The following is a 27,161-nucleotide window of genomic DNA, read 5'->3' on the forward strand; positions in this document are numbered from 1 at the left end:
AATATACATTCTTCCCAATTTTTATTCCACAGGGCATGATGTCATACCTATGACTACTTAAAAAAAATACTGGAATGTAAAATATTTGCATAAAATAACAGGCAAGATACATGTACCAGCATCAATTAATCAAGTCACATTGCAACCAAATAGTATAATTATAGCACCTTGGAAATATTTTCTTGAACAAATATATTCAGTTCATACAACACATACTTTGATACCAGGCAGAAAAATACAATGTATATGTAATGCTTTTATCAAAGTTTAAACACATGACATATTTTTTAAAAATATAAATTTGAATTTCCCCGAGATTTAGAATTTAAAAAAAATATTCTATCTGCAATTCAATTCATTATCTAATATACAAGAGGCCACACTGCTAATATTTTTAGTCACACAAACTAAAAGGCATAAATTGACAAACTGCCAAAGTCATCTGACCTTGAATCTACACCAAATAATATTGGTCTATATATAAAACCTTAGACAAAGTACTATTGCAATCCCCAAGGCTCTAAACTTTTAAAAGCACAAATAAACAAACATTTCACAAACCCTGGCCTTGTTATCTTCTAAAACATTGCTTTCTGTATGCAGCAGTATTAAGTTTGAAATTGGCTCTGCTCTTCTGGACTAGTCACATGAAACTTAATAACAGGCAGACAGATTCCCATCACAGACAGACTCTCAGCTGAGAAGCTCCTCAAAATTTGAGCTCTGTGATCAGCGGAAGACATTTCATAAAATGAAGCTGAAGCAAAGCAAAATTGGAATGTTTGAATTTGATGAGAATTTAAAAGCCTTTAAAACTCTAGACAAAAGAATTCAGTATAAGAATTCTGCTTTTTGTAGTGACCCGTACAGTTATTGGTGGAGTGAACAGAAGTTTTACATGCTCCGTAAATATAAAACCTGGGTGAGATAAACTTCAAATTCATATTTTATATTCACGGACATTTAAAGAGAGATGGAAAAACCCATCCATGAAATAAATTGTGTATTATTGAACATCTGTGAATGTTTAACTGTAATATGGTTACATTAACGTACAACTCAAAACCATTTATAACCTACTCCATGTCATTAAGGTTCAACAATTTCTCTTTCAATATACATTATCAAATAATTAATAGAATCATCATCAATCACTACAATGAGCCCTTATAAATCAATACTAATACATCGTCTCTCTTTATACATTTATCACAGATTATCATCACTATACGGACACTATACAAAGTGCTGCCAACATGGACACAAATCTTACTTCAGTCACAAGACTTACTCATCACAGGATTCTCATCAATGATTCTGCTAGCTATTCTATCCAAAAATAGTATCCAGGGGCTCGTTTTACAAAACAACTTACGACAAAGTCGCAAGTCTTAAATTGTATTACAGAGTTATTCCTTTAAATGAATGAATTAAAACTTTTCTGAGGCTAAATTTTTGAACTTTTTCTTTACAAAATACTTTGAATTTGGAGTGAATGATATACAATAAACTGGAAAATTTCAGTATGTAAAGTTTGTGGTAAGTCGTAAATTCTTTTGTAAAACGCGCCCCAGATTTTCAACTGCTACATTAACATGTAGATATACTGTAGGTATACAGATGTTGTAACTAATATTTCATATGTACACAAAAAATAATCCGAGACCAAACATAAAAAGCATTTGTAAATTGACTTGATGTTTCCTGTCTAATCTAATTAAAAAAGATTGTCTACAGAATCACACAACTTATAAAGCAAGATGCATCTAAAAACCAATTCATACAATTTGTACAGCAAAACATAAAAAAAAATTTCTACTAATTTCAATGTTTTAGCACACGTGTTCCTCCAGTAGAATGCCGCCCCTCTCAGCACTACAGATTCAGCACTAGATTATTTATTAATGACGAGATGTAGTTGTGGATTATACGGCGTGTTGTGTTTTTTCCACGTTTTTGTCCGTGAGCCGTATTTTCGCTGTCTCCAGTTTCGCCTGTCCTTTCTGTGCCTTTCCGCAGTAGCTTTCTGCAGTGTTTGGAAGAACTCGGACATTGTATCTGGTCGGTACTTTTTGTGTAGGGACTTGACAATGGCCACACTGTCACCTGAATAAAACATCATGATCAATCATTACAACGAACCCAAATAAAATAAATCATCATCAACCGTTACAACGAACCCAAATAAAATAAATCATCATCAATCATTACAACGAACCCAAATAAAATAAATCATCATCAACCGTTACAACGAACCCAAATAAAATAAATCATCATCAATCATTACAATGAACCCAAATAAAATAAATCATCATCAACCGTTACAACGAACCCAAATAAAATAAATCATCATCAATCATTACAACGAACCCAAATAAAATAAATCATCATCAACCGTTACAATAAACCCAAATAAACTCAATCATTACAACGAATCCAAATAAACTCAATCATCATCAACCATTACAATGAACCCTAATAAAATAAACCATCATCAACCGTTACAACGAACCCAAATACACTCAATCATCATCAACCGTTACAACAAACCCAAATAAACTCAATCATCATCAACCGTTACAACAAACCCAAATAAACTCAATCATCATCAACCATTACAATGAACCCAAATAAACTCAATCATCATCAACCATTACAACAAACCCAATACATGTATATCAAGGATAGTGGTCCCTAATTAATGACTGCTCCTTACTTAATGACTGCTCCCTACCTTGAGGTTCTGTGGGGTACTGATCCAGTCTGTAACTGAATGGAAACTCCACTTTATCGTAGATCATTATATCCAGCTCGGTAGCGTTGTATGTTTTGTTCTGAAAGACAACATGAAGAATTTGTCATATCCTACAATGCAACACCACCCTACAGGGAACCTATTTAGAAGGTATCCGGTTATAATGAAGCAATCATCTAAATAACTGAAAGACTGTAGAAAGATCCTTTAATGCCGAGGCCTTGAGCACCATGCATTGGTAAAAATTTATGCACTTCATCAATGACTGGTGACATCTCTATAACAGTGAAAAATTCTTGAATATACAAGTCGTGTAATGACCCAGAACTATACAAGTCGTGTAATGACCCAGAACTATACAAGTCGTGTAATGACCCAGAACTATACAAGTTGTGTAATGACCCAGAACTATACAAGCAATAGTTTGGTTTGGTTGTAGACTGTTTAACATCCCTCATGAGAATTTTTTACTCATATTGAGACATTACCATTGCCAGTGAAGGGCTGCAAATTCTAAACCTATGCTCAGCGTTTATGGCCTTTAAGTAGGGAGGGATCTTTATCATGCCACATCTGCTGTGACACAGTTCCTCAGTTTTTGCAGTCTCATCCGAAGGACCACCCCATTTAGTCACCTCTTATGATAAGTAAGGGGTAGTGAGGACCTATTTTAACCTGGATTCCCATAGGACTACAAACAATAGGAAGTCTACACTTGTTCAGCAAATTAAATACCCAGAGGTCTTTCAACAGCTTTGGAGGTGTAGAATTTCTCATAAATTCACTCCGATAGCCGATTTGTATATATTAAAACGAATCCTCAGTTTTTTGACTAACCTATAATTAGAGATCAATTATAAATGTGACTAACCCCAAGCATCATTCAGAGAATATATAACAAACAAGGCAAACTACAGAAAGTCTACAGCAAAATAAACAACCAGAATCACTAAACAGATCATCAATAAAACATGAAATAATGAAATGATGCTAAAAATAAAAAACTTTGAACTTACATGTAACATAATATCCAACGTGTAATTCACAAAGATGTCCCAGCGGGGCAAGTAATAACTGCAACAGAAAATCAACAACACTCATAAAGGAACAAAACAAGATAAGAAACAATGTTTCATTTCTGCCTGCAGCCTGAATTCAGCAAAGTGCAAACAAACACTCACTCCTTGATGAGTCCTGACCACTGTTTACAGGCATAGTCCCGGATCTACAACACACACAAACACTTGGTTACAACTTGCAATCTTAGTATTTACATTTCTGATGTTTTTTCCCTTGATATCTTCACAAATTGTAATGATTGCCATTTCCTCATGAATGTACAGTAGCTGGGAACAATCTGCGTATGAATCTTGATAAATATAGTCACTGTGTCTGTAGTATATTTAACAGCTGGGAAATGCAACAAAAATGAAAGTAGAAAGTAATTATTATAATGCGCTTCATAAAGTAAGCCGGCATGAACCGTCACAGTTCATACCCTCATGTATTTTCAAAAATAAAATTCATTTCTTCTTGTAGAATTCATGTACTAGAAATAATAACATTGTTTTAATCATTCACGAGTATTACAGTGATCATGTTTGAGGAGCTGGACATTCTGAATTTGCCTACATGTAACTACTGGTAACAGATTTACACTGTTATTAGATGATTGGTTCATACCTCCCCTCTTGGACCCCACAAAGTAATCTGGTTCCTGGCATTAAACTGTAGGAACCAGTTATCCTGCATGTCTATAGCATTGTCTGTGGCTGATTTTATCCAGTGTCCCAACAGGAAGTGAGAATCAGACCCGAGTAATGTGTCCATGTCACGTAATAAGCCCAGTAGCTGGTCCCCATGGGATCTGAAATCAACAACAGGAAGTGAGAATCAGATCTGAGTAATGTGTTCATGTCATGTAATAAGCTCATTAGCTGGTCCCCATGAGATCTGAAATTAAGGATGTACTAATCAAACTAGAAAATACTGTATAAAAATAATTTGCAATTAAATCTAAAAACAACATTATTCAGTGAAAAAATTCAGTTTTAAAAAAAGAGCAATTTGAAAAAAATTAAAACCTGCAAGATTCAAACTCATGATTTACAGATGGCAGTTACACATCAACCCACAAACAATCTAATTAAAATTAGATGTTAGATCCGCTCACATACTCGCTACACAAACATCTAACAACATCACATAGAGGGTCACGTCAGAGGTCAAATTTGCATGAAAAAGTAACCAATCTATGCAAAGGCGGAAGTGTCATCAGAAACCAATGAGAATCCTCATTATATACTGTATTTGGTTACTTATAAATTAAAGATGGCAACTGATAACGAAGTGGAAGTGATTAAAACTGCCTTGAAGATATCTCGAGGCTTTGAAAAATGAATAAGAACAGATAATTAAATGTCTTCTTTTTTGAAGTATACATGTAAAGATCCCCAGATGTTGCCATAGTTTAAAATTTCAACAAAAACATGATTAACAAGTCAAAATCGTGGGTGATGCCATTTTTTCTCTTCCCTATGTAAACAATACATGGAATTGTGGGATAATACCCTATCGATTTGAAGTTGGAAATTTGATTGGCTGTTGCAAATTGGACCTCAGACATGACCTTCTATGGGATGTTGTTAGATGTTTGTGTAGCAAGTATGTGAGCGGATCTAACATCTAATTTTAATTAGATTGACCCACAAAGGTCCTTAGATTTTGTACAACCCTCTACGCTCCTTAGAATTTGTACAACCCTCCAAGCTCCTTAAGACTTTGTACAACCCATAAAGCTCCTTAGACTTTGAACAACCCACTAAGCTCCTTTGTACAATATGAACCTTCGAGCGATTCATAGTTAGAAAATATCTCTATAGCATGACTTACTGTACGGCAGTGATGTCACCACGACCAAACGCATACACTAAGTCCGTGTAGTATTTAATGGACAAGATCTGCAGACTGTTTCGGGATACGTCAACAATATCATACCTATAAACAAACAATGGGACAAAGTTTTACCTTAAAGTGCAGTGTCGCTACGGTAAACAAAACAGTAAAAAAAATATGAAACAGATTGTCTTAATTCTACATTAGTGTTGCTACTCATATCTACTCACATGAAAAGAGAACTGTTGCTGAAATCGTCCAGACTCAAGGTCATTATGTCCCAGGCCACATACAGATCCTCAGGGTTATACCACACCTAGAACACAAACATATCTCATATAACACATAAAATATCTCATATAACACATAAAACACATATAACTCATAAAATATCTTATATAACTCATAAAAAAATCTCAAATAACACATAAAATATCTCATAAAACATCTCATAAACACATAAAACTCATAAAATATCTCAAATAACAAAAAAATATCTCATATAACTCATAAAATATCAATTTAAACAGTATTTTATTATGAATAACATAATAAGAATTAGGCAGTAGGCAACGCCTATAAAAGCCTTCTCCTTTAACTCATAAAATATCTCATATAACTCATAAAATATCTCATATAATTAATAAAATATCTCATAAAACACATAAAATATCTCATATAACTCATAAAATATCTCGTATAACTCATAAAATATCTCATATAACTCATAAAATATCTCGTATAACTCATAAAATATCTCCTTAAAATGATACATATCTCCTATAAAACATACATATCTCATATAACACACAATATCTCATACACATATTTCCCATGTATTAAAGGGACTGGTTCACGTTTTTCGAAAGAAATGTTTTTCATTTTTGATGTTAAAAATTAAAAATATAGCTCATTTAATGTTGACAACCAAAATTTGGACCGTCTGAATGCAAGGATAAGAGCAATATTTTAGCTTTGATTCTGTGTTATGTAAACAAAGACTCGAGTCTTTTTATGTAAACAAACAAACCAGTGAAACGTTAATTTTGTAATTTAAAGCATCTTCATATTGTACAATCACAAATTTTAACTTTTAAAGGATACATTTTACCTAAAGAATACTTGAGATGTGATATATAATAAATTTGGATGAATATCCATTTATTTTGAAAACCCCGTAAACAATAACACACCTCAATTTTTGTTTTCAAAACAAATAATAAACTCTCTATAATGAGCTTCCTTATGAATAACCTTATTTTTTTTAGTCAAACCTTCTACACATATTAGACTGTAGATTTTGATTATTTAAAGTGAAGAACAAAATTTGGAAGAAAATCGTGAATCAGTCCATTTAAAGGACGATTTTAGTTGTTTTTTCAACTCTATCAGACTGACCCTGTGTACATTCAGGTTGATGTTGGTTCCCTTTACTCACTATGTATATGATGGGGTCATGTCTAGTCACACATTGAATGATATCTGACCCTGTGCATACACGAAACTGTACAAGTCTTAATCTCTTTTTATCCCAATTCTTTCCACTTCAAAATGGTAGTATCTGCAAATTATTTTAATTTAGGCAAGGAAATCCCTCTTTTTCTCTCTTTCCCTCTCACCTTTCTCTCTCACACAATTTCTATGTATGTAAAATGTGACAAAAGAGTCCAAAAAGCAGAATCTGAAATCGAGGCCAATCTATTTGCTCCCATATTGGCTTAAAGTGTTCAATTCTGAACCAAACCACTGAGTCTCCATTTTTAAGTATCCTGTTCTCAATAAAAACCATTCTGTTCCCACCGAAAACCATTCTGTTCTCACTGAAAACCATTCCTTTCAACTTGTTCAGCTTTCGTTTCCTAACCGTTCAGTATTTGTTCACCATTAGTAAACTTCAGGGTCTGTATATAACTATCAGAGCACATGCTTCAGTGGATTCTACAAGGCTTCAATGTTTATTACTTCTACTTGTTCATTAAACGATTCTATCATACAGTCAAACATTGTTATCTCGAACATGATGAGGCTGATAGAAAAACTTGGCGATATACGAGAGTTCAAGATATTGAGGTTAAGATACAAAAAGAAAATGCAGTTGGGACTTCCAACTCACTTTGCCATACTCATTTGAGATAATGATGTTCAAGATAATGAAGTTCAACTGTACTTAATTCTCTCACAAGAAAAATCTCTCTTAAAATCTAAAATAATTGCAATTCACAAGACTAAGTGACATGGTGTTATCAGAGTAATATTTGCTGAATTGATGCAAGTTGTGTTTGCTTCTGTGTGAACAGTGAAGTTTGCAGGCTCATATACACAAGGCATGAAGTGGAGAAATTGGGTTTTCGTGACAGGGATCAACCACTACACTGGCCTATAGAGTACTTACATCCTGCTGAATCAAGGGAGCCATCCGGGGCAAGGTCGTTACTATGATGTTTATGCTGTTGTCATGGAGATAGTCACTGTTGTTGTAAATACCAAGCTACACAAACATAGAATAAACACATTAGAGATCAAGAGAAGTACTTACATCGGGGTTCATCTGTGGGGAAAGACGGGGGCGTTGATCAGGAATGGTTTGGGAGTCATGGTCCTTAAGATTGTCAGAATTGTTGTATACACTGTGCTAAATTAGATAGGGTAAAGGTTAAGAAATGTCAAAGTTCATGACTTAATTGAAGTGATAAACTGATCTTAGAACATGCAATTGGGCTCAAAGCTGAAATACATCTAAAATTATTCATCTTCTTCGAAACTACTCATTCTGCAAAATCTGTAAGAAGCAGTCTTTGTTAGAATCGAGCATTCAGGTTATATATAAAAATAGATTTGCGGAACCTAAATGCTGAGCTAGCAATGTGAGATAAAGTTTAAACAAATTGTACCATGTTATTACATAAATGGCAGAAAAATGTACAGTAAGATACATATTGAAAGCAGAAGACATTACCCATAAATTATTTTTCATGCAAAAATGATATTTTAGAATTATTATGATTTTCCTGATATACATGTACACCCATTATACTATAAAACACCAAAAATTAATTATTTGTCAGCTATTTTATGATAAACCACTTGTTTTCTGCACTGCAAGATTCCATAAAAATACTTTTTGAAATCCTGATAAGATAGGGCTATCACATATTTAGTAATGGCAGAAAGATGACAATTTACACAGGATTCGTACAAATGTCATAAAGGCTGACATAACTTTAGAAAGTCACAACAAGCAATGCCCTCACATGATCAACTCTTGTCGTTTTTTTTAAACTATGCACGCCATTCTGGTTTATATTAAAATTGCATTCTACAAACATTGTAAGCCATAAACCAATCTAATTAAAACAAGAGGTACTGTGAGCAATGCTCACTAAGAATACCCCCCGCTTACCCCAATCTCCCAAAGGGTGTTGGTAATATGTAAAACTTCAGTATTATGATCCAAAAGGTATCTAGGAACACAGCATCTCCATGCGATGAAAAAAGCCATTAAAGAATTTAAATGGAAACCATATTGCTACTTCGATGTCCAGTGCACGTGACCTTTGACCTTTTGACCCCAAAATCAATAGGGAACATCTTCATCCCATGGGTAGTCCATATGTATGATAGGGTGACTGTAGGTGGAAAGGATAACGCTTTAGGGCCCGGAAACCATATTGCTACTTCGATGTCCAGTGCGCTTGACCTTTGACCTTTTGACCCAAAATTCAATAGGGAACATCTTCATCCCATGGGTAGTCCATATGTATGATATGGTGACTGTAGGTGGAAAGGATAACGCTTTAGAGCCCGGAAACCATATTGCTACTTCGATGTCCAGTGCACTTGACCTTTGACCTTTTGACCCCAAAATCGATAGGGAACATCTTCATTCCATGGGTAGTCCATATATATGATATGGTGACGGTAGGTGGAAAGGATAATGCTTTAGAGCCCGGAAACCATTGTGTCTACAGATGGACGGACGGACGGACAACCCGATTCCAGTATACCCCCCCACAACTTGTTGCGGAGGGTATAATTAGATCCTTTGATCCGCTCACGTATATCGCTTGTGTAGCGATATACGTGAGCGGATCAAAGGATCTAATTTTAATTAGATTGGCCATAAACTAAAGTCACAATATTACGATAAAAAACCAGTCATAATATTACAATCATTTCATTTAGCAGAGAATTAATTTTTGCGGAGAAATGACTTAATGTATTAATGCATGCATCATGTAAAGAAATTGTGGCAAAGAATGAAATAATAGTTTCTGTTTTCAATAATACTGAAAGAAGTAAAAAAAAAAACCCAACAACTCAAGATCAAATTCACATATTAAATAATATTTTACCTTTAGATACTGCCAGGCCAAATCTATAAATTTGTTTGTCCTTCCATATCTGTTCAAAACATACTTGCTAATCCTGTAAAAGCATACATTATAGATTATTCAAATACATGTAATGTTCTTACCGGTAATTAACTAGGTATAGAATATGAAATATATGAACCACAATGGTCAATAATATTTGGTAAAAAGATTGACATAAAAATTCCACTGATGATAAAATACTGTACAAGTGGAATTTTTAGCGAGACACAAATTTAGTGATTTCTCCATAAAAATGGGTATATATATTTAATGAGAGCTAATTTTAGCGACTTTACAATTCCAGGAAAGATAACTATTACCTCTGATATAGAATCAATTGTTAGCGATATTCAATTTTAGTGACCTCATCACTCTAACTAATAATGCCAAAATCAAATCCTCGCTAAAAATTCTGCTTATACGGTATTACAATAGGAATTTACTACATATAACTTTTGAAGAGTCAAATCTTAACAAGAGGCCTATGGGCCTTAATAGTCACCTGAATAACACTAATCTTCAATGGACAGTTCAATCAAACAAGGTGATCATTATTTTGTAACAAGAGTACCAGAAACAGTACATAATACACCCACCACAAAGTCTTTCTTTTCTATGACTTTGATTTAGCAAATATGACAAAAATGCCACCACAAGCGGTAGAACTTTCCTTAAAGTGGTATCAGCCATCAACAAGCTGTGACATACTTTCCTTTCCATCACATGAATGAAATGAGTGACTCAGGTGACCTAGTGATTCAAATTCTATGGATCTTGTAAAAATTAGACCCCCTACCAAGTGGACACATCTCGGGGTTCTTTTCTCCAGACATTTTCTGTGAAGAATTCATAAATGACCTCATTCTGGAAAATTCCTTCTGGTGTCATCCCCAATCCCACCATAGAACTGTTTGGATATGCCCGACCATTGAAGGGACCCTACAATAAAAATTGTCAATCATTTGAAATTTCTCTACCTTTCAATGTGTTGCATATAGTTGACAGGTATTTTCATAATGTGGTAAAATATCATGTAAATTTCATTGATACATGTACATGATAAAAGCACCTGAACTAACAAATGCTCATATCATTTTCCTCAGCATTCAGCAATGATTTACCTTATTGTTAAGTTTCTGGGCCACATACATCAAATCAATTTTACCTCATTGATAAGTTTCAGGGCCCCATACATCTCCATTGTGCCCCCAAAGTTATGTAGCATGCACCAAATGAAAGGCTGACCATAGTACGAGTCCGTTCTTGTGAAGATAGGAATAATCTCCGAGTACAAGTCCAAGATGATCATCTCTCCCTGCACAACAGACAACCAGAACAAATAATCAAAGTTATCCTAAACAAGCAATCAATCAAGCACAGATATACCAACGTTCGGTATAAAAGGCATTCATAACTTTCTACAAAACAAACGTGTTTGTGAAACACTGATGCCCCCGTGGCAGCCAAGTAATTTTGGAACCAAAAGAAAGGTCTTGTCACAAGGAATACACATGTGAAATATTAAAGCCCTATCACCATCCATTCAAAATTTATAAGCAAGGTTAAAGTTTTTGTGGACAGACAAATAGACAGATGGACAGACCAAAAACTAAATGCCCCCAAATCTCCGATTCAATGGAATACTATAATGGTGTCAGTCTGTCTGTCCGTCTGTCAGTGGTACCTGTGGAATCGAAGTCAACAGGGCCTTCATCTGGGGAGGCTTCCAGAAGCCCTCATCTATAAATAGCCATCCCTGCATCAACCTGAAAAGTATAAAGAAAAAAAAAAGTGTACAAAAACGAGAGAGTCACATATTAATTCATATTTCTTAAACTTGGACTTTTTTAGGCATTAAAATGTGTAAACTCTTACCATATGGCTTTAGGGTCTGCTTCTTTTAAACTCTTGTAAATAGTACGACCTGACAGAGCCAAATATTCCGTGGAACTATCAATGAGAATAAGCAACTTTTGAATTAAAATTGAGCAATAAATATCTTGTTTGTTTGTATGATGGTGAAGCTTGCAGAATTTTCTAATTACTCCCATTGCTTCCACTGTTTCCGTATTCCCCTCTATATACAAACTACCTAGAAATTTATTCCTTATATCTACACATCCCCCTTTGTATACAATATATCTAGATTTTGTGATGAAAAATGGGTGGTGGTTTTTTTTTAAGATATAAATTTCCATGTCAAGATGAAAGGTCACTTGCATGTTACAGTGTTTTTATCAAGAAATGAAAACAATGAATCACCATAGGTGTACTACAGGGACAAAACATTAATAATTGTAAATACACGGGCACTTTAAGTGTGGAGACAGTATATGTACAAATCTTATGTACATACCTTCCACCTCCATCCATTCCATCCAATCCAATGAAAAATATTAATGGTTGTAAATATACAGGCACTTTAAGTGTGGAGAGAACATGCATACAAATCTTATGCACATAACCCCCACCCCCATTCAATCCAATGAAAAATAAATATGAAACCATTAATATCTCCAATCTGTTCCATATTTTTCATTGGGTGTGTGTGGGGGTGGGGTAGTGGAAGTGAGGGGATGAACACAAGATCTATACACACTATCCGAACTTCAGGTGCCTGTGTGTAAATATTGATGAACATAATACAGCCAGACAGAAATTAATATTTCACACAACTCTGAATGAGAATAAGCAGCTTAAGAATCACAGTCATAAGATATTCAATATCAATCACATTGGTACTATGTAACGTAGATGTATCTTAATTCTCAGAGATATTTCATCTTTCAAATCCAGATTCCTCTTCTAAACCATTGTTTGAGAAACTTAGTTGGCTGACTATATATGAGGTACATTTTATTATCTAGAATTTTTCAAGGTTTGTCTCCTGATTATCTTGGTGAGTTAATAAAATGTCAATCTTATCATCTACGTTCTGAATCAAATCTTCGATTACCAAAGTTCCGCACACAATTTTTCAAGACCTCTTTACAATTCTCAGGTGTGAACCTGTGGAACAAATTACCACAACACACAAGGCTCTCTCAATCTTAACATATTTTAAAAAATAATATACATTATCAGCTGCCACTATTTAAGATCATTATTATAAAGAGAGGGTAAAATTAGTTTACATTTTGATTGTACTATACAGATTTAATGTTTTTCCTTTGACTATAGTTATAAACCGATAAAATGAAAACTACTCACTTCGATCGTGGTTCCATTTCATTAAATGTATCCACGCTGTACACATGATCTACTCCAAACTCAAACTCCATCTGTACAAAAGTAATGTCACATACACATGATCTACTCCAAACTCATACTCCATCTGTACAAAAGTAATGTCACACACACATGATATACTCCAAACTCATACTCCATCTGTACAAAAGTAATGTCACATACACATGATCTACTCTAAACTCATACTACAAAAGTAATCACTCTTTTATGTCACATGCAGCTTAAAACAAAACCATTTACCAATGAAGCAAATGATTCTTAAAATATATTATATCACTATGTTCAGTTTGACCCTTGACCATGTGACCTCAAAATCAATAGGGGTCATCTTCTCCTGAAGATGTACCAGTGTACCAAGTTTGATGTCTGTCAAGCAAAGGGTTCTCAAGATATTGAGATGACAGTATCTTCCTATGTCCAGTTTGACCCTTGGCCTTTGATGATATGACCTGAAAATCAATAGGGGTCCTCTTCTACTCGTAACTAACCCACATATGAAATATCATTACGATGAAGTGAAGGTTCTCAAGATATTGAGCAGACAACATGTGGTCTACCGACCAACCAACTGACAGGTGCAAAGCAATATGCCCCTCTTCTTTAAAGGGGGACATAAATATGTAATCTATGTCATGTTAATGAAATATATTATGGTATGAACTACCCATCTACCCCCACATAGGATCCATTCACCATCATCAAATCCACAGATAATGAAATATGTGAATAATAAATTAAATGTAATTTATAGTCTATACACGACACCTACCTCTTTAATAAGACGAACTGCTATCTTCATAAACAGAGGATCATTGAAGTCTAGCAGGTAATTACTGTAATATACGAAACATGTTTTCAAAAACTCCATTATGAAAAACACTCCAAAATTATTCTAAAATACACTTTCTAAAACTTCATAACGAAAAACATACAGAAAATTATTCTATAATACACTGTCTCAGACAATTATCTAAAATATGCTGCCTAAAACTCCACACTGACAGAAATTTATTCTTGCATGAGATATTCTTCAAACTGTGCCTTATTCTAATAAAAGTGATGACATCTATTCTAAATACCAAGAGAGTTTTTCCTGACAAACATTTACTTCTAAACCACACATGAAATAAAGATAAGCAGCAGCAATAGTGTTCATATCCAACACCCCTCTATAACAATCAGTGTCTGTATGTGAGGCACCTCTATAACAATCTGTCTGTATATGAGGCCCCTCTATAACAATCTGTCTGTATATGAGGCCCCTCTATAACTATCTGTCTCTATGTGAGGTCCCTATATAACAATCAGTGTCTGTATGTGAGCCCCTCTATAACAATCTGTATGTGAGGTCCCTCTATAACAATCAGTGTCTGTATGTGAGGTCCCTCTATAACAATCTGTCTGTATATGAGGCCCCTCTATAACAATCTGTCTGTATGTGAGGTCCCTCTATAACGATATGTTTGTATGTGAGGTCCCTCTATAACAATCTGTATGTGAGACCCCTCTATAACAATCAGTGTCTGTATGTGAGGCTCCTCTATAACAATCTGTCTGTATGTGAGGCTCCTCTATAACAATCTGTGTCTGTATGTGAGGTCCCTCTATAATGATATGTTTGTATGTGAGGTCCCTCTATAACAATCTGTATGTGAGGTCCCTCTATAACAATCTGTCTGTATGTGAGGTCCCTCTATAACAATCAGTGTCTGTATGTGAGGCCCCTCTATAACAATCAGTGTCTGTATGTGAGGTTCCTCTATAACAATCTGTCTGTATGTGAGGCCCCTCTATAACAATCTGTCTGTATGTGAGGTCCCTCTATAACAATCAGTGTCTGTATGTGAGGTCCCTCTATAACAATCTGTCTGTATGTGAGGTCCCTCTATAACTATCTGTCTCTATGTGAGGTCCCTCTATAACAATCAGTGTCTGTATGTGAGGTCCCTCTATAACAATCTGTCTGTATGTGAGGTCGCTCTATAACAATCACAGTGTGGTAACTGTGGTTCTTGAGAAGACGATTTTTGAAAATTGGTCATTTTTAGGCACTTTTTGCCCTGCCCCTTAGGCCCCAGGGGTGCAGGAATCCTTAAATTTACATTTATGTTCCCCTTGTTCTAAATATGTTTCATACCAAATTTGAAAAGAATTGGAATGATAGTTACCAAGAAGAAGTTAAAAATGTCTATTGTTTACACATTTAATAACTGACCATTTTGGCCCCACCCTGACACCAAAACCCCTACCCCTGGAATCATCAAATTTACAATTTTGGTAAAGGACTACCTGTTCTTTTTAAATATCTATTTACTTTCAATTTAGTATCAATAGCATTAAAGAAGATGTTATTTAAGTGTTTTACACATAAACACTATATAACAAGTTTTGCCACGCCCTGGGGTCAGAACCCTTACCCCGGGGATCATGAAATTTACAATTTTGGTAGAGGCCTTCCTGCTCTACATCACTATGCATTTAGTTTTTCTTACATGTGTGTGGTTCTTGAGAAGAATATTTTTGAAAATTGGTCAATTTTGGGCTGTTTTTGCCCCACCCCTTGGGCCCCAGGGGTGCTGGAATCCTGAAATTTACACTTTATGCCCCCCTTGTCCCAATGATGCTTCATACCAAATTTGAATAGAATTGGACGGGTAGTTATTAAGAAGAAGTTAAAAATGTTCAATTGTTAACGCACGACTGACGACGGATGAAAACCAATTGCAATAGGTCACCTGAGTTTACTGAGGTGACATGATAAAATATGTTCAAATCAACAGTCAGTGTATGTATGTAAGGCTCCTTTATTACAATCACAGATATCATTCACATGCAAGGCACCTTTATAAAAATTAGTTAGTGTCTGTATGTAAGGCCCATCTATAACAATCGCAAGCAATGTCTCTATGTAAGGCCCCTCTATAAAAATTACAAATAGTGTTCACATGCAAGGCCCCTCTATAAAAATGACAGTTAGTGTCTGTATGTGAGTTCCCAACACAACATGTGACAGTACACCCAACAGCCAATCTATAATGTGTACTGATCATCTTACCAACAATACGTTTTATTAAAAGACATCCAGTCTCGTAGTCGAGACACGTTAGCCATGGGAAAGTGTCTGGAAAAAAACAAAAGCAAGTGAGCATTGTGGGATATGTGCTCTTACCAGCAGTACGTCTTGTTGAAATGTCCCCAGTCTCGGAGGCGAGACACATTGGCTGTGTGGAAGTGCCTGAAAAAAGCGTAGGAAGTGAGGGAACTCTGGGAAGTGTGAACTTACCAGCAGTAGGATTGGTTAAAACTTGCCCAGTCGGGCAGTCTGGACAGGTTAGCCTTCGGATATCGCCTGGAAATATATCAATTATACCTGTGTGGTAGACATGTAGTCTTCCTGAGAAAATTTCATTGTATAAAATAACAGGTGGGTATGGAAATGCACATTTACAAAGATATAATTTGTTTTTCAATTACTGTTAATCACACATTTTTCTGCAATCTTGCATCTGTAAGTGAGAAACGACTTTTGGATATTCCACATATACAAAATAATTTTTGCATTAAGAAAATATTTCAAAGAGGTATAGCGCATTTGCTGACAAACGGCTGACTCAGAAATGTAAAAGGAAAACAACGGTTTCCAATAATAGACTGGCGTGTTATTTTTAAGTTTTTAATGTTTCGTTAACCAAGATAAATAACTGTTGCAGTTTAGCATTACTGACATTTATATAAGTAGTTCTTTAATCAATAAACCATGTTCCTATGTGGAATGATGAACAGTACAATATTTTCATAGGTGCATTCATATCACACAACAACCCTTTTACATATGCCATTACTTAGCTCACTGTCTTTTTCTGACATGGCTGCAGTACCTTTGATAGATTTCATCAGTTCATTTGCCTTTGGTCAATAATTCGAGTGTTACCTTTGCCTAAATATCATACGACAGTTGTTACATGAGTTTTTATATTTACTTTTGAGAAGTCAAACTGTATAACAGTTATATTCCTTCCTTGACCTATTTTTACTTAATTTGTTTAGCTTTTCGTCAGCCACATTACGATTTGAAAATCCTGTGCACACAGGAACAGGTTAGTGTAAACAAACGGAACTACAGTGATCTCAGAATAAATTCTTTTTTTATGTCGTAACTTGCAAATATTGGAAGTTATGATGAAAATGACTAATACATGTATTTGTTAAAAAATATGTATCACATTTATACCCCCCCCCCCCCCCCCCCCAGAAAATGACCCCCAAAAAAATGAAAAGCAAAGGGGAAAAAAAATAGATTGGGAAAAATATTAGTCTTGAACTTGGAATGTATGCTTTAAGTGTAAGATTGCCGTGCACCTAAACCACTAGACCACCCAGGCATGTAAGTTTAAAGGTTTCACGTTTAACAGGCTGCTAAATTTCAAGGTAAATTTTGAGAAAGATTTTTTCATATTTTAGCTGTTTTCAACAAGAGGGCCACCTTAAACCAAATTTCTTCAACTGGACTTATGTACAGTCATACTCAAGTAAAACAATTTCAGTGTTTTATTTCTGGTTTAGGGTGGCCTTTTGCAACAATTTGCAATTTTTTAGGCCCATTATGTTACATCTACTATATACTCTATATAATCACGGTGATGTTTATGCTTATCAAATAAAGATACTATCAACATATAGATATCTTTTTTGAGTAATTTGGGATAACACAAGTATAAACTGACATTGTATAGCAGAATATTTGTAAAAAATGATATTCAAGAAAAAAGTATTTATGTAGGCAAAATTGCATACCAAGTGCGCTATACTTCTTTACACAAAATGATTATGAATGAATGAAATATGGTGCACAGTATTCAACTATGTCTAATATCTAACACTCTGTACTTCATTGAATATGACAATTCAATATGACCAATTTTACTATGGTATGACCCCATAATAGAAAAATTTAGATCTTGAAGATTTTAAAACATGTGTTAACTATTCAAGACAAATGTATTGATCTGAATAATTTATGCACAAGACACAAAATTTATGTCCTTGAAAGACTAAATTATTTTAATTGAAGTCTTGCATGGTAATGAGTAATGATGTGGTGAATATTTTGTATATGATTACTTCGGCTGTATACCAAGATGATGGCCAGATGCTGTCAATAAATAGATGATATTTATACCCTAAACAAGAAGTCCATGGGCCACATTGCTCACCTGAGTCACCTTGGCCCATATCTAAAGATTTTCCCTATATATTCGCATGAAAAACTTTTATCTCAAATGTGGCTCCAACCTACCGCCAGGAGCCATGCATTTTACAAACATGAATCTGCACTGTGACCTTTATCTAACCTTACTCTCGATCATTGTCACAGTCTCAGGTGTGACCTTTATTTAACCTTACTCTCAATGTCACAGTCTCAGATGTGACCTTTATCTAGCCTTACTCTCAATGTCACAGTCTCAGATGTGACCTTTATCTAACCTTACTCTCAATGTCACAGTCTCAGGTGTGACCTTTATCTAACCTTACTCTCAATGTCACAGTCTCAGGTGTGACCTTTATCTAACCTTACTCTCGACTTACAGAACTGTTGCCTCAGGGACATGTCCAGCAAACCCCGGCAGAACAGGGATCATACCTAGGGACCGCATCCGCCCCAGGATTTTGTGCTGTAGAATCAGTTGATCATCTATCCAGCTCTGCGTAATGGGACCTCCCCAGCCATGCATGTTACCCATCCGGGACCTGAAGCAAGATACCAGAACTTTAATAATAGTGATACAATATGTGTAAGCATAGAACTTTGTGTAGTATTCACTTATTAAGTATTTGTCAAAAAGCCATGTACATATTTTTTATATTTCTGGAATATACATAATGTGGAAAAGACTACTATTGCAGTACATTGAATTTTAGATAAATAAATACTAGATTTTGACCCAGCTTACCATGCTAAAAATGCTGGTCCACCAAAATGACTCTGCAGATCTTCCATTGTAAACCCAAGACCCATATAGACCTGTGAATAAAACACTGTCAGTTCCTCAATCAAGTGTTTACACATGTCTATAAAATTCTGTTCGAAACAGTCTCAAGAAAAATCAATCAAACATTAAACTACTAAAGCATCTGGTCATTTACATTTGAGAACTCTAACATTAATCAAATAACTCACCCTCTGGAACATGGCTTCCTGGCCGGTGAAGGCCAGTGCCATGTTGATCCCTCTCATAGCCATCCAGTCAATGTATGATTCCCACTGTTCCCACCTATACCACACCGACGAGTAACTCACGGTGCACACATTCTGGAAGAACCGGAACCTGTGGAAGAAACAAACCAGAAATATTAAACCGAGGAGTAACTCATGGTACATACATTCTGGAAGAACCGGAACCTGTTAAAGAAACTAGAAATATTAAACTGAGGAGTAACTCACGGTGCACACATTCTGGAAGAACCGGAACCTGTGAAAGAAACCAGAAATATCAAACTGAGGAGTAACTTACAGTACACACATTCTGGAAGAACCAGAACCTGTTAAAGAAACCAGAAATATTAAACTGAGGAGTAACTTATAGTATATACATTCTGGAAGAACCGAAACCTGTTGAACAAACCAGAAATATTAAACCGAGGAGTAACTTATGGTACATACATTCTGGAAGAACCGAAACCTTCAAAGAAACCAGAAATATCAAAACAACTCCCATCAGAAACTTTTAAACATAGAAGTTACTCAAAGAACCTATACCTGTCAAAAACAAAACAAAGAAAACCAAACTAAGCAATAAAACCAGAAAACTGAAAATTGCAAAGTCAAAGAAGAGCAGTTTGTATATTAACCTGTTTATCAATTAAATATCAATAAATAAGGTGAATTTAATTTCATGAGTTGTGAATTCAATGTCATTACCTTGTATAATTTACGAGTGTTACTGTGGGTGAACACTCACTTGTCATTTGTTGTGATGTTGATATTGCCCCCTTCCACCTTGGGGAGGGGGGAGGGGATGGCCAGCTGTTTCCCTCCCCAGGTGATCTGACAGTTACAGTAGTTAGTCAGGTAATAATACAGTCCCATTGCAGCGGCCACACCTGTTGTCCCCGTAATCTCAACATCATTTGTCTGGGTGTTGATCTGTGTAAAAACAAGCATTCTGTAAGTATTACATAGCAATATGTCCCCCTACCAGTCCCAAGTCAGCATAGCAATATGTCCCCTACCAGTCCCAAGTCAACATAGCAATATGTCCATTACCAGTCCCAAGTCAACATAGTAATATGTCCCCTACCAGTCCCAAGTCAACATAGCAATATGTCCCCTACCAGTCCCATGTCAACATAGCAATATGCCCCTTATCAGTCCCAAATCAAGTTGTTTAAATAATATTTTGCATAAATAATTTTTACACTAACAGTTTAAGAAAATGAAATTAAACAAATAATGGGGGGAAAAAACATGAAGGAAAATAGAATTTAATAAGAGTATACATATTGCCATTACCATGTCTGGTCTTATATCACTTTGCGCATTTCTTTGATTTTGCAAAACAAAGATGTCGTGGTAAAGTTGTATGGTCTGAATTTTGACAAATTTTCTCCACCATGTAAAAACAGTGCTAAATCATGACACATACTTATGAGGCTGAATGACATGTTATACACTACTTCACTTGTTTTAACCAGAATTATTTGGTTTTAAATATGTATTTACAATCAACGGTCACTCAACCATTTCTAATGGAGAACACACAAAACTCATGTATCCAGTTCAGACTGTCTTATCAGTGTAATTTGTTACTACAGTACCACATCATAAGTTTAAAAGAAAAAAAATATTAAATATCATTTGGTAATTTGTTTAAAACTCTTCCAAACTTAAATTCCTCATGCACGTGGGGCTATTTATAGACACCTAACAGCTAGACTTAACAAGCAGCAAATGTATTTATGGGTTCCCACTATATTTACTCTTTAGATAATCTTCTCACTGTTTTCTTTTACATGAAAATGTTTTCAACCATGTAATTACGAGAAAGTCAATAACTTTAAAACCTAATTCATCTGCTTTAAGTAATTCTGTACAAAAAAATACTAGATGAACACTGGACCATGCAGCTTCAAACAACACTTCATTTATATCTTCAGCCTCGAGTTCTACTAATGTGTTAGAAACAACCTCATTTCCAGTATTCTGAATAATGAAGCATGCAAAGATCAGTATTTTCACTTCTATCTCGTGTCTTCATCAGTCACAACTTTACTCGACCCACATTTCTAACACTTATGCATCACTACATGGTGTCTATAGATCTCTTGTGTGTTTGTATAAAAAGTTGAAAAATTTACAATTATATATTATCAGTTATGTAGACACTTAGAAGGGTAACACTGAAACATATGGGGTCAATTCAAGCCGAACCCAATTTTTTTTCCCAAGGCCCCCATATATTTTCAGATTACTTCTCTATTAAGTGTCTCCATAACGAATTTATCCTGTCAATGATTTTACGCATACATTTATTAAAGGCATATTGACATTATTCATTCTTGATGCATTTCTAATGTACAACAATAATAAATGACTGCAACATACGTATTCTTGAGATACTTTATCAAACGTACAACAATGAAAAAATGGCTACATTTAAACCCAACAACAAGAGGATAAAAAAATTTTTTTTAACGAACTGTAAATTCAAATATAAATTCATTTGTTTTCGTACTTTTTATGTTGTTATCTATGATGTCACAATATGCACTAACTAATTCCTCGTACTAGAGTATATATTCTCATGTCATCATAGTACACATATGTGGTCAGTGAACCACATAGAGAGGGCATATTGGCAATACCAGGGTAGTACGAGGCATAATATCATTGTATATTGTATTGGTTTCAGCCCATGAAATTTCAAGATTTTTATCAGAGGCAGGATAATTTGAGATGAGTGAGTGGATATTATTTTTGAATACCAGAAATATTACAATTTCCACTTTTTAAAAAGATGCAGCAATCCAATTACAGATTGGTATTAGACAAAAGATTTTAACTGGTTTTCTACCCTAATGTTGTGCTTTTCCGACAATCAAGGGTACGGAGTCACACCCAGATCTTGATGCATTTCTTATTGTTTCATGTCTACAATCCTTTAGTTAGTTTACACACTTACTATAAATGTGTCTTTCTCTTTCGGCCCCAGATCTGACTGGACTTTGACCCTGAAGTCACCAGCCCTCAGTCCTAGAACTCGCTGGAATAAGTCTATGGCTGCCTCTTCTTGTTTTCCTGCGGACACTTTTGATTTTAAGTGTGACAAGGACTCAAAATCTGAAGTTTAAAAGAATTCCATTAATGTAGTTAAATGTGAAGAACATTGTACTTCAGGAGAACTTTCTGGGATCAATTTCAGTGCAGAGGAAAATTGGAGAAATATTTACATGCAACCATCATCCAGAATCAGATTCAAATTTTGACCAATCCATGTCAAGTGAAGCCAGTAGCTGCTTGTCATGTAAAAGTGAAATAATCACAGATTTGAAGATAAAAAACAGATCACCAACACATCATGAGAATGCGATTTCAAATTTATTTGGTTGACCGGTTTCGACCTTAGACGGTTGTCATCAGAACAAATAAAATACTGAAATTTAGCTACTGAGGTGCAAATTTCGGCTAACGTTATCAGATAAAAAAAAAGATTCCAGAGTGATATTACTACATGTATAATAATAAACAATGGTGCACGACAACAAACATGTGAATCAAATGTGTTAAAATATAGAGTTTTTAAATTGATAGAGTGTTTATTATGGGGATGGACATAAACAAATTTAATTAAACAGTCCATAAATCTTCACAGTTCTGTTTTCAAATTGCGGTGGTAATTTGTCCATGCAGATAGTTTCTGTGTAGTTGATTTTAATCGGCATTCTGCTGGGGTGGGGGGGTGGGGGGTGTTCCATTTCTTTGGTTTTTCAGCCAAATCTCTGGGGTTGTAGGGTTGTATGTTGTAAGTATGAGTGTTTCATCAAATTCCATCTGAATGTGAGTTTTCATAATGTGCCTTTCTGTATTATTTTTACGGGCGTATATTGTTAAGATATACTCTTTTTAGTTTCAAACAAGAGGTGCTGTGAGCAATGTTCACTAAGAATACCCCCTGCTTACCCCAATCTCCCAAAGGGTGTTGTTAATAGGTATAAATTACCTCTTTCCTGAGTGTGAAAATATGGTATGCCTTTGTAGAAGAAAATGGAAGATACAGTCCGAACACAAATCCATGGTATAAACCTATAATTTTGACCTTGAGATCAAAGGTCAAGGTCATAAAGAGGTCATGAATGTACACGACACATACTCTCATGGTGATACACCCATGTCTTATGGTATGACTATGTCAAAACCCTATAATCAATTTTGACCTTGAGGTCAAAGTTCAAGGTCATATAGAGGTCATGATGGTACCCAACACATTGTTTCATGGTGATACACCCATGTGTCAAATATGGTATGCCTATGTCAAAGAACAAAGAAGTCATGGCCCTGACACGAATATATTGTAAAAACCTTTAATTTTGACTTTGAGGTCAAGGTCATATGGAGGTCATGAAGGTACCCAACATATCGTCTCATGGTGATACACTCATATGTCAAATATGGTATGCCTATGTCAAAGAACAAAGAAGTTATAGCCCGGACACGAATCCATTGTAAAAACCTTTAATTTTGACCTCGAAGTCAAGGGTCAAGGTCATATAGAGGTCATGAAGGTACTTGACACATCGTCTCATGGTGATCCATCTGTGTGCCAAATATGGTATGCCTATGTCAAAGAACAAAGAAGTTATGGTCCGGACACAAATCTGCACAGACAGACAGACGGACAGACAGTGATTCCTATATACCCCCCTGAACTTCGTTTGCGGGGGGTATAAAAATGACTGAGTTCATAAGTAGAAAAAAGCCTGTAACTTGACGAAAAATTGTCCAATCAATATGAAAATCTTGATAAGTGAGGAAATGATGAATGTACAAATTTTCAGAAAAATCCATGCACTCACTCACTAGGTTTTTTTAGAACATGCCTGGACAAAATCATGTGTACACATGGACAGACAGATAGATGGACATGGTGATTCCAATATATACCCCCCAAACTTTGTTTGCGGGGGGTATAATAAAACAATGATTTGAACAAGAGGTACTGTGAGCAATGCTCACTAAGAATACCCCCTGCTTACCCCAATCTCCCAAAGGGTGTTGGTAATAGGTATAAACTACCTCTTTTCTGAGTGTAAAAAAGAAATGGCAGGACAAACCGAACCATATTGCTACTTCGATGTCCAGTGCGCGTGACCTTTGACCTTTTGACCCCAAAATCGATAGGGAACATCTTCATCCTATGGGTAGTCCATATGTATGATATGGTGACTGTAGGTGGAAAGGATAACGCTTTAGAGCCCGGAAACCATATTGCTACTTCGATGTCCAGTGCGCTTGACCTTTGACCGCAAAATCGATAGGGAACATCTTCATCCCATGGGTAGTCCATATGTATGATATGGTGACTGTAGGTGGAAAGGATAACGCTTTAGAGCCCGGAAACCATATTGCTACTTCGATGTCCAGTGTGCTTGACCTTTGACCTTTTGACCCCAAAATCGATAGGGAACATCTTCATCTCATGAGTAGTCCATATATATATGATATGGTGACTGTAGGTGGAAAGGATAACGCTTTAGAGCCCGGAAACCATATTGCTACTTCGATGTCCAGTGCGCTTGACCTTTTGACCCCAAAATCGATAGGGAACATCTTCATCCCATGGGTAGTCCATATATATGATATGGTGACGGTAGGTGGAAAGGATAATGCTTTAGAGCCCGGAAACCATTGCGTCTACAGACGGACGGACAGACCGATTCAAGTATACCCCCCCCCCCCCGACTTGTTGTGGGGGGTATAATAAGGAGAGGAGAGACTCTGTTGATAGTCATGATGCACAGGTGGCAGAGACAGACATTGATAAAAAGTTAAGGTGGTATACTAGACCTTCATAATGGTTGACTTCCTTTTAAAACATGAATGAAAATATAAATATCAGCAACATCTGTCTATTTGTTTTAGACTTAAAAGCCTAACTGAGTAGCTCAGTAGGTTGGCATGTCAACTGCAAATCTGTAGATAACAAGTTTGAGTCCAGCAGGCACTTTGAAAATTCAACTAAAACTGCATTTTTTGACTAAATAAAGTAAATTGGAATGCAGTCTTATTAAAATCAATCGCTGAGATTGTCAGTATATCGAACAAGTGAGAGGGTCGATTTTAATCAGACTGATAGGAAAGTTTACATTAATCAGACTGATTGGAAAGTTTACATTAGTCAGACTGCATGATTAGAAAGTTTACAATTATAGAATTACTCTTGTACATATCCTCCACTTTTCATACATATCAAATTTCTCTGGTGTTATGTAGCATTCCTCCTTAAATATATCAACATTTAAGAAGATCTTACACTGCTTCAATATAACAGAAATAAGGAACAAATAAGGAACACAATTATATTTATCTCGTTCTTAAACTGAATTATTTTCTTGTCTCTCAAATAATAGACTTTCTTTTGTTTTGTTTATACATTATCTAAAATTTGATTATGGTGCTAAAAATTAATTTTGAACTCTGTGTTAGTGTGTGTTTTGAACTTGTTCACCTGCTATGTTCTTGCTAAATGCTTGAGATTACAAATGGAACAGACAGGAGGAAAATGCAATACACCAGGCCAAAATTCAATCCTGAGATCCCCCTGAACCTTCAGTCAGCTCTAACTAATGAAATATCCAACCAACATCTATACAACAGGTCTCTGACCCCTACACAAGATTTACACATAAATGCATGTATTCCTTTTCAGAATGACAGTTTTGAATGCTCTCCAGAACCTAGTTCCATAAAAGTTAGAACTTTGCATTAACTGACAGTTAACGTCCACAGCTATTGATAATGTTAATTGTCAGTTAAACTTAATTAACCTTTTTGCAACTGGGGCCAGAATGCTTAAGTGCTAAGAAGTAAACACAACTTATCTATAAAAGAAAACACTAATCTCTCTTAGCGGACATCACATGATAAAGTTGACTCACCTTTACAATTCACCAAGATCAAGTTAATGAACAGAAGAAAAAGGTTCTGAAAAAGAATAAAAATGATTTGTATACAAGAATTTACTCAAATGAATTAGACTACCTTTCCTGTTTAAAAGAGTATATATGACAATGGTTGGAAAGGACTAGCATTAGGGCTACAGGTTTGTTTGTTTTTTTACAGAATCTGAGCAAAATAGTCTTTAAAAAAAAAACCTCAGCGAGATTCGTTTGGATTGACACCTATTCCAAATATCCAGCCTCGATGAATCTCGCTGAGATTAACAGTATATTAGGAGAGTCAATCATACTACATATATGTAACAAGTTTGCTCAGATTAAATAGGGCAGCCGGCATAAACACATTCATAATCACACTATTTTTTTTAGTTCCCTGCAGAAATTATCAATTTCTTTAACTCCTACATGACAATTGTTGAATAAAGTTATAATTAGCCTAGAATATTACCCTTGACTTCATGATAGCATTCCAAAAATATCCTTTTTCGCTCTTATTTTATATTTAATCATGTGATGGATGTTTGTATCATGTGACTTTACTGTGTAAAATAAAAACTGATCTTGTAACTATTTCCGGAAATAACATTCGGAACACAAACTTTTTATGTTCTTTAAGGATAATATCCGCCTTTTGTTACTGTTCACTCCATATTGTAAAAACTACATTTTTTGTCCATGAAAATTTGTAATCTTGATTCTCATAATTTGTGTAGAGA

At 35.3% G+C, this 27,161-nt stretch overlaps 1 protein-coding gene across 4 annotated transcripts; it reads right to left on the minus strand.

Annotated features, from left to right (window-relative positions):
• Window positions 1-6: 6 nt before the first annotated feature.
• Window positions 7-27,000, minus strand: LOC125668471 (alpha-N-acetylglucosaminidase-like). Of its 4 annotated transcripts, none has more exons than XM_048902680.2 (23): window positions 26,894-27,000; window positions 26,425-26,470; window positions 22,452-22,609; window positions 20,232-20,416; window positions 19,451-19,598; window positions 19,224-19,294; window positions 18,859-19,020; window positions 16,556-16,621; window positions 14,042-14,105; window positions 13,234-13,304; window positions 11,899-11,973; window positions 11,708-11,789; window positions 11,189-11,338; window positions 10,820-10,962; window positions 10,003-10,075; window positions 8,043-8,138; window positions 5,881-5,966; window positions 5,648-5,752; window positions 4,439-4,622; window positions 3,937-3,980; window positions 3,772-3,829; window positions 2,735-2,834; window positions 7-2,106 (listed from the first exon to the last, which is right to left on the minus strand). In XM_048902680.2, exons 1-23 carry the CDS (start codon window positions 26,903-26,905, stop codon window positions 1,895-1,897), a joined length of 2,391 nt encoding a protein of 796 aa, XP_048758637.1. In that variant the 5' UTR covers window positions 26,906-27,000; the 3' UTR covers window positions 7-1,894. The 4 variants fall into 4 exon arrangements, with proteins under 4 accessions (XP_048758637.1, XP_056019668.1, XP_048758638.1 ...); XM_056163693.1 differs by lacking the exon at window positions 8,043-8,138 and adding an exon at window positions 8,187-8,282; XM_048902681.2 differs by lacking the exons at window positions 8,043-8,138; window positions 16,556-16,621 and adding exons at window positions 8,187-8,282; window positions 16,442-16,507 and having other exon boundaries at window positions 26,894-26,977.
• Window positions 27,001-27,161: the final 161 nt, after the last annotated feature.

This window comes from Ostrea edulis, chromosome 4, assembly GCF_947568905.1.
Source record: "Ostrea edulis chromosome 4, xbOstEdul1.1, whole genome shotgun sequence".
Classification (NCBI taxonomy): Eukaryota; Metazoa; Mollusca; class Bivalvia; order Ostreida; family Ostreidae; genus Ostrea; species Ostrea edulis.

Bases quoted from the DNA above. Each gene is read 5' to 3' on its own strand.
- LOC125668471 (XM_048902680.2), bottom strand. The intron at 10,963-11,188 runs GTAAAATTGATT...TTTTTATTGTAG, and splicing joins CCCTGAAACTTATCAATGAG to GGTCCCTTCAATGGTCGGGC. The intron at 2,835-3,771 runs GTAAGTTCAAAG...GTTGTCTTTCAG, and splicing joins CGTTGGATATTATGTTACAT to AACAAAACATACAACGCTAC.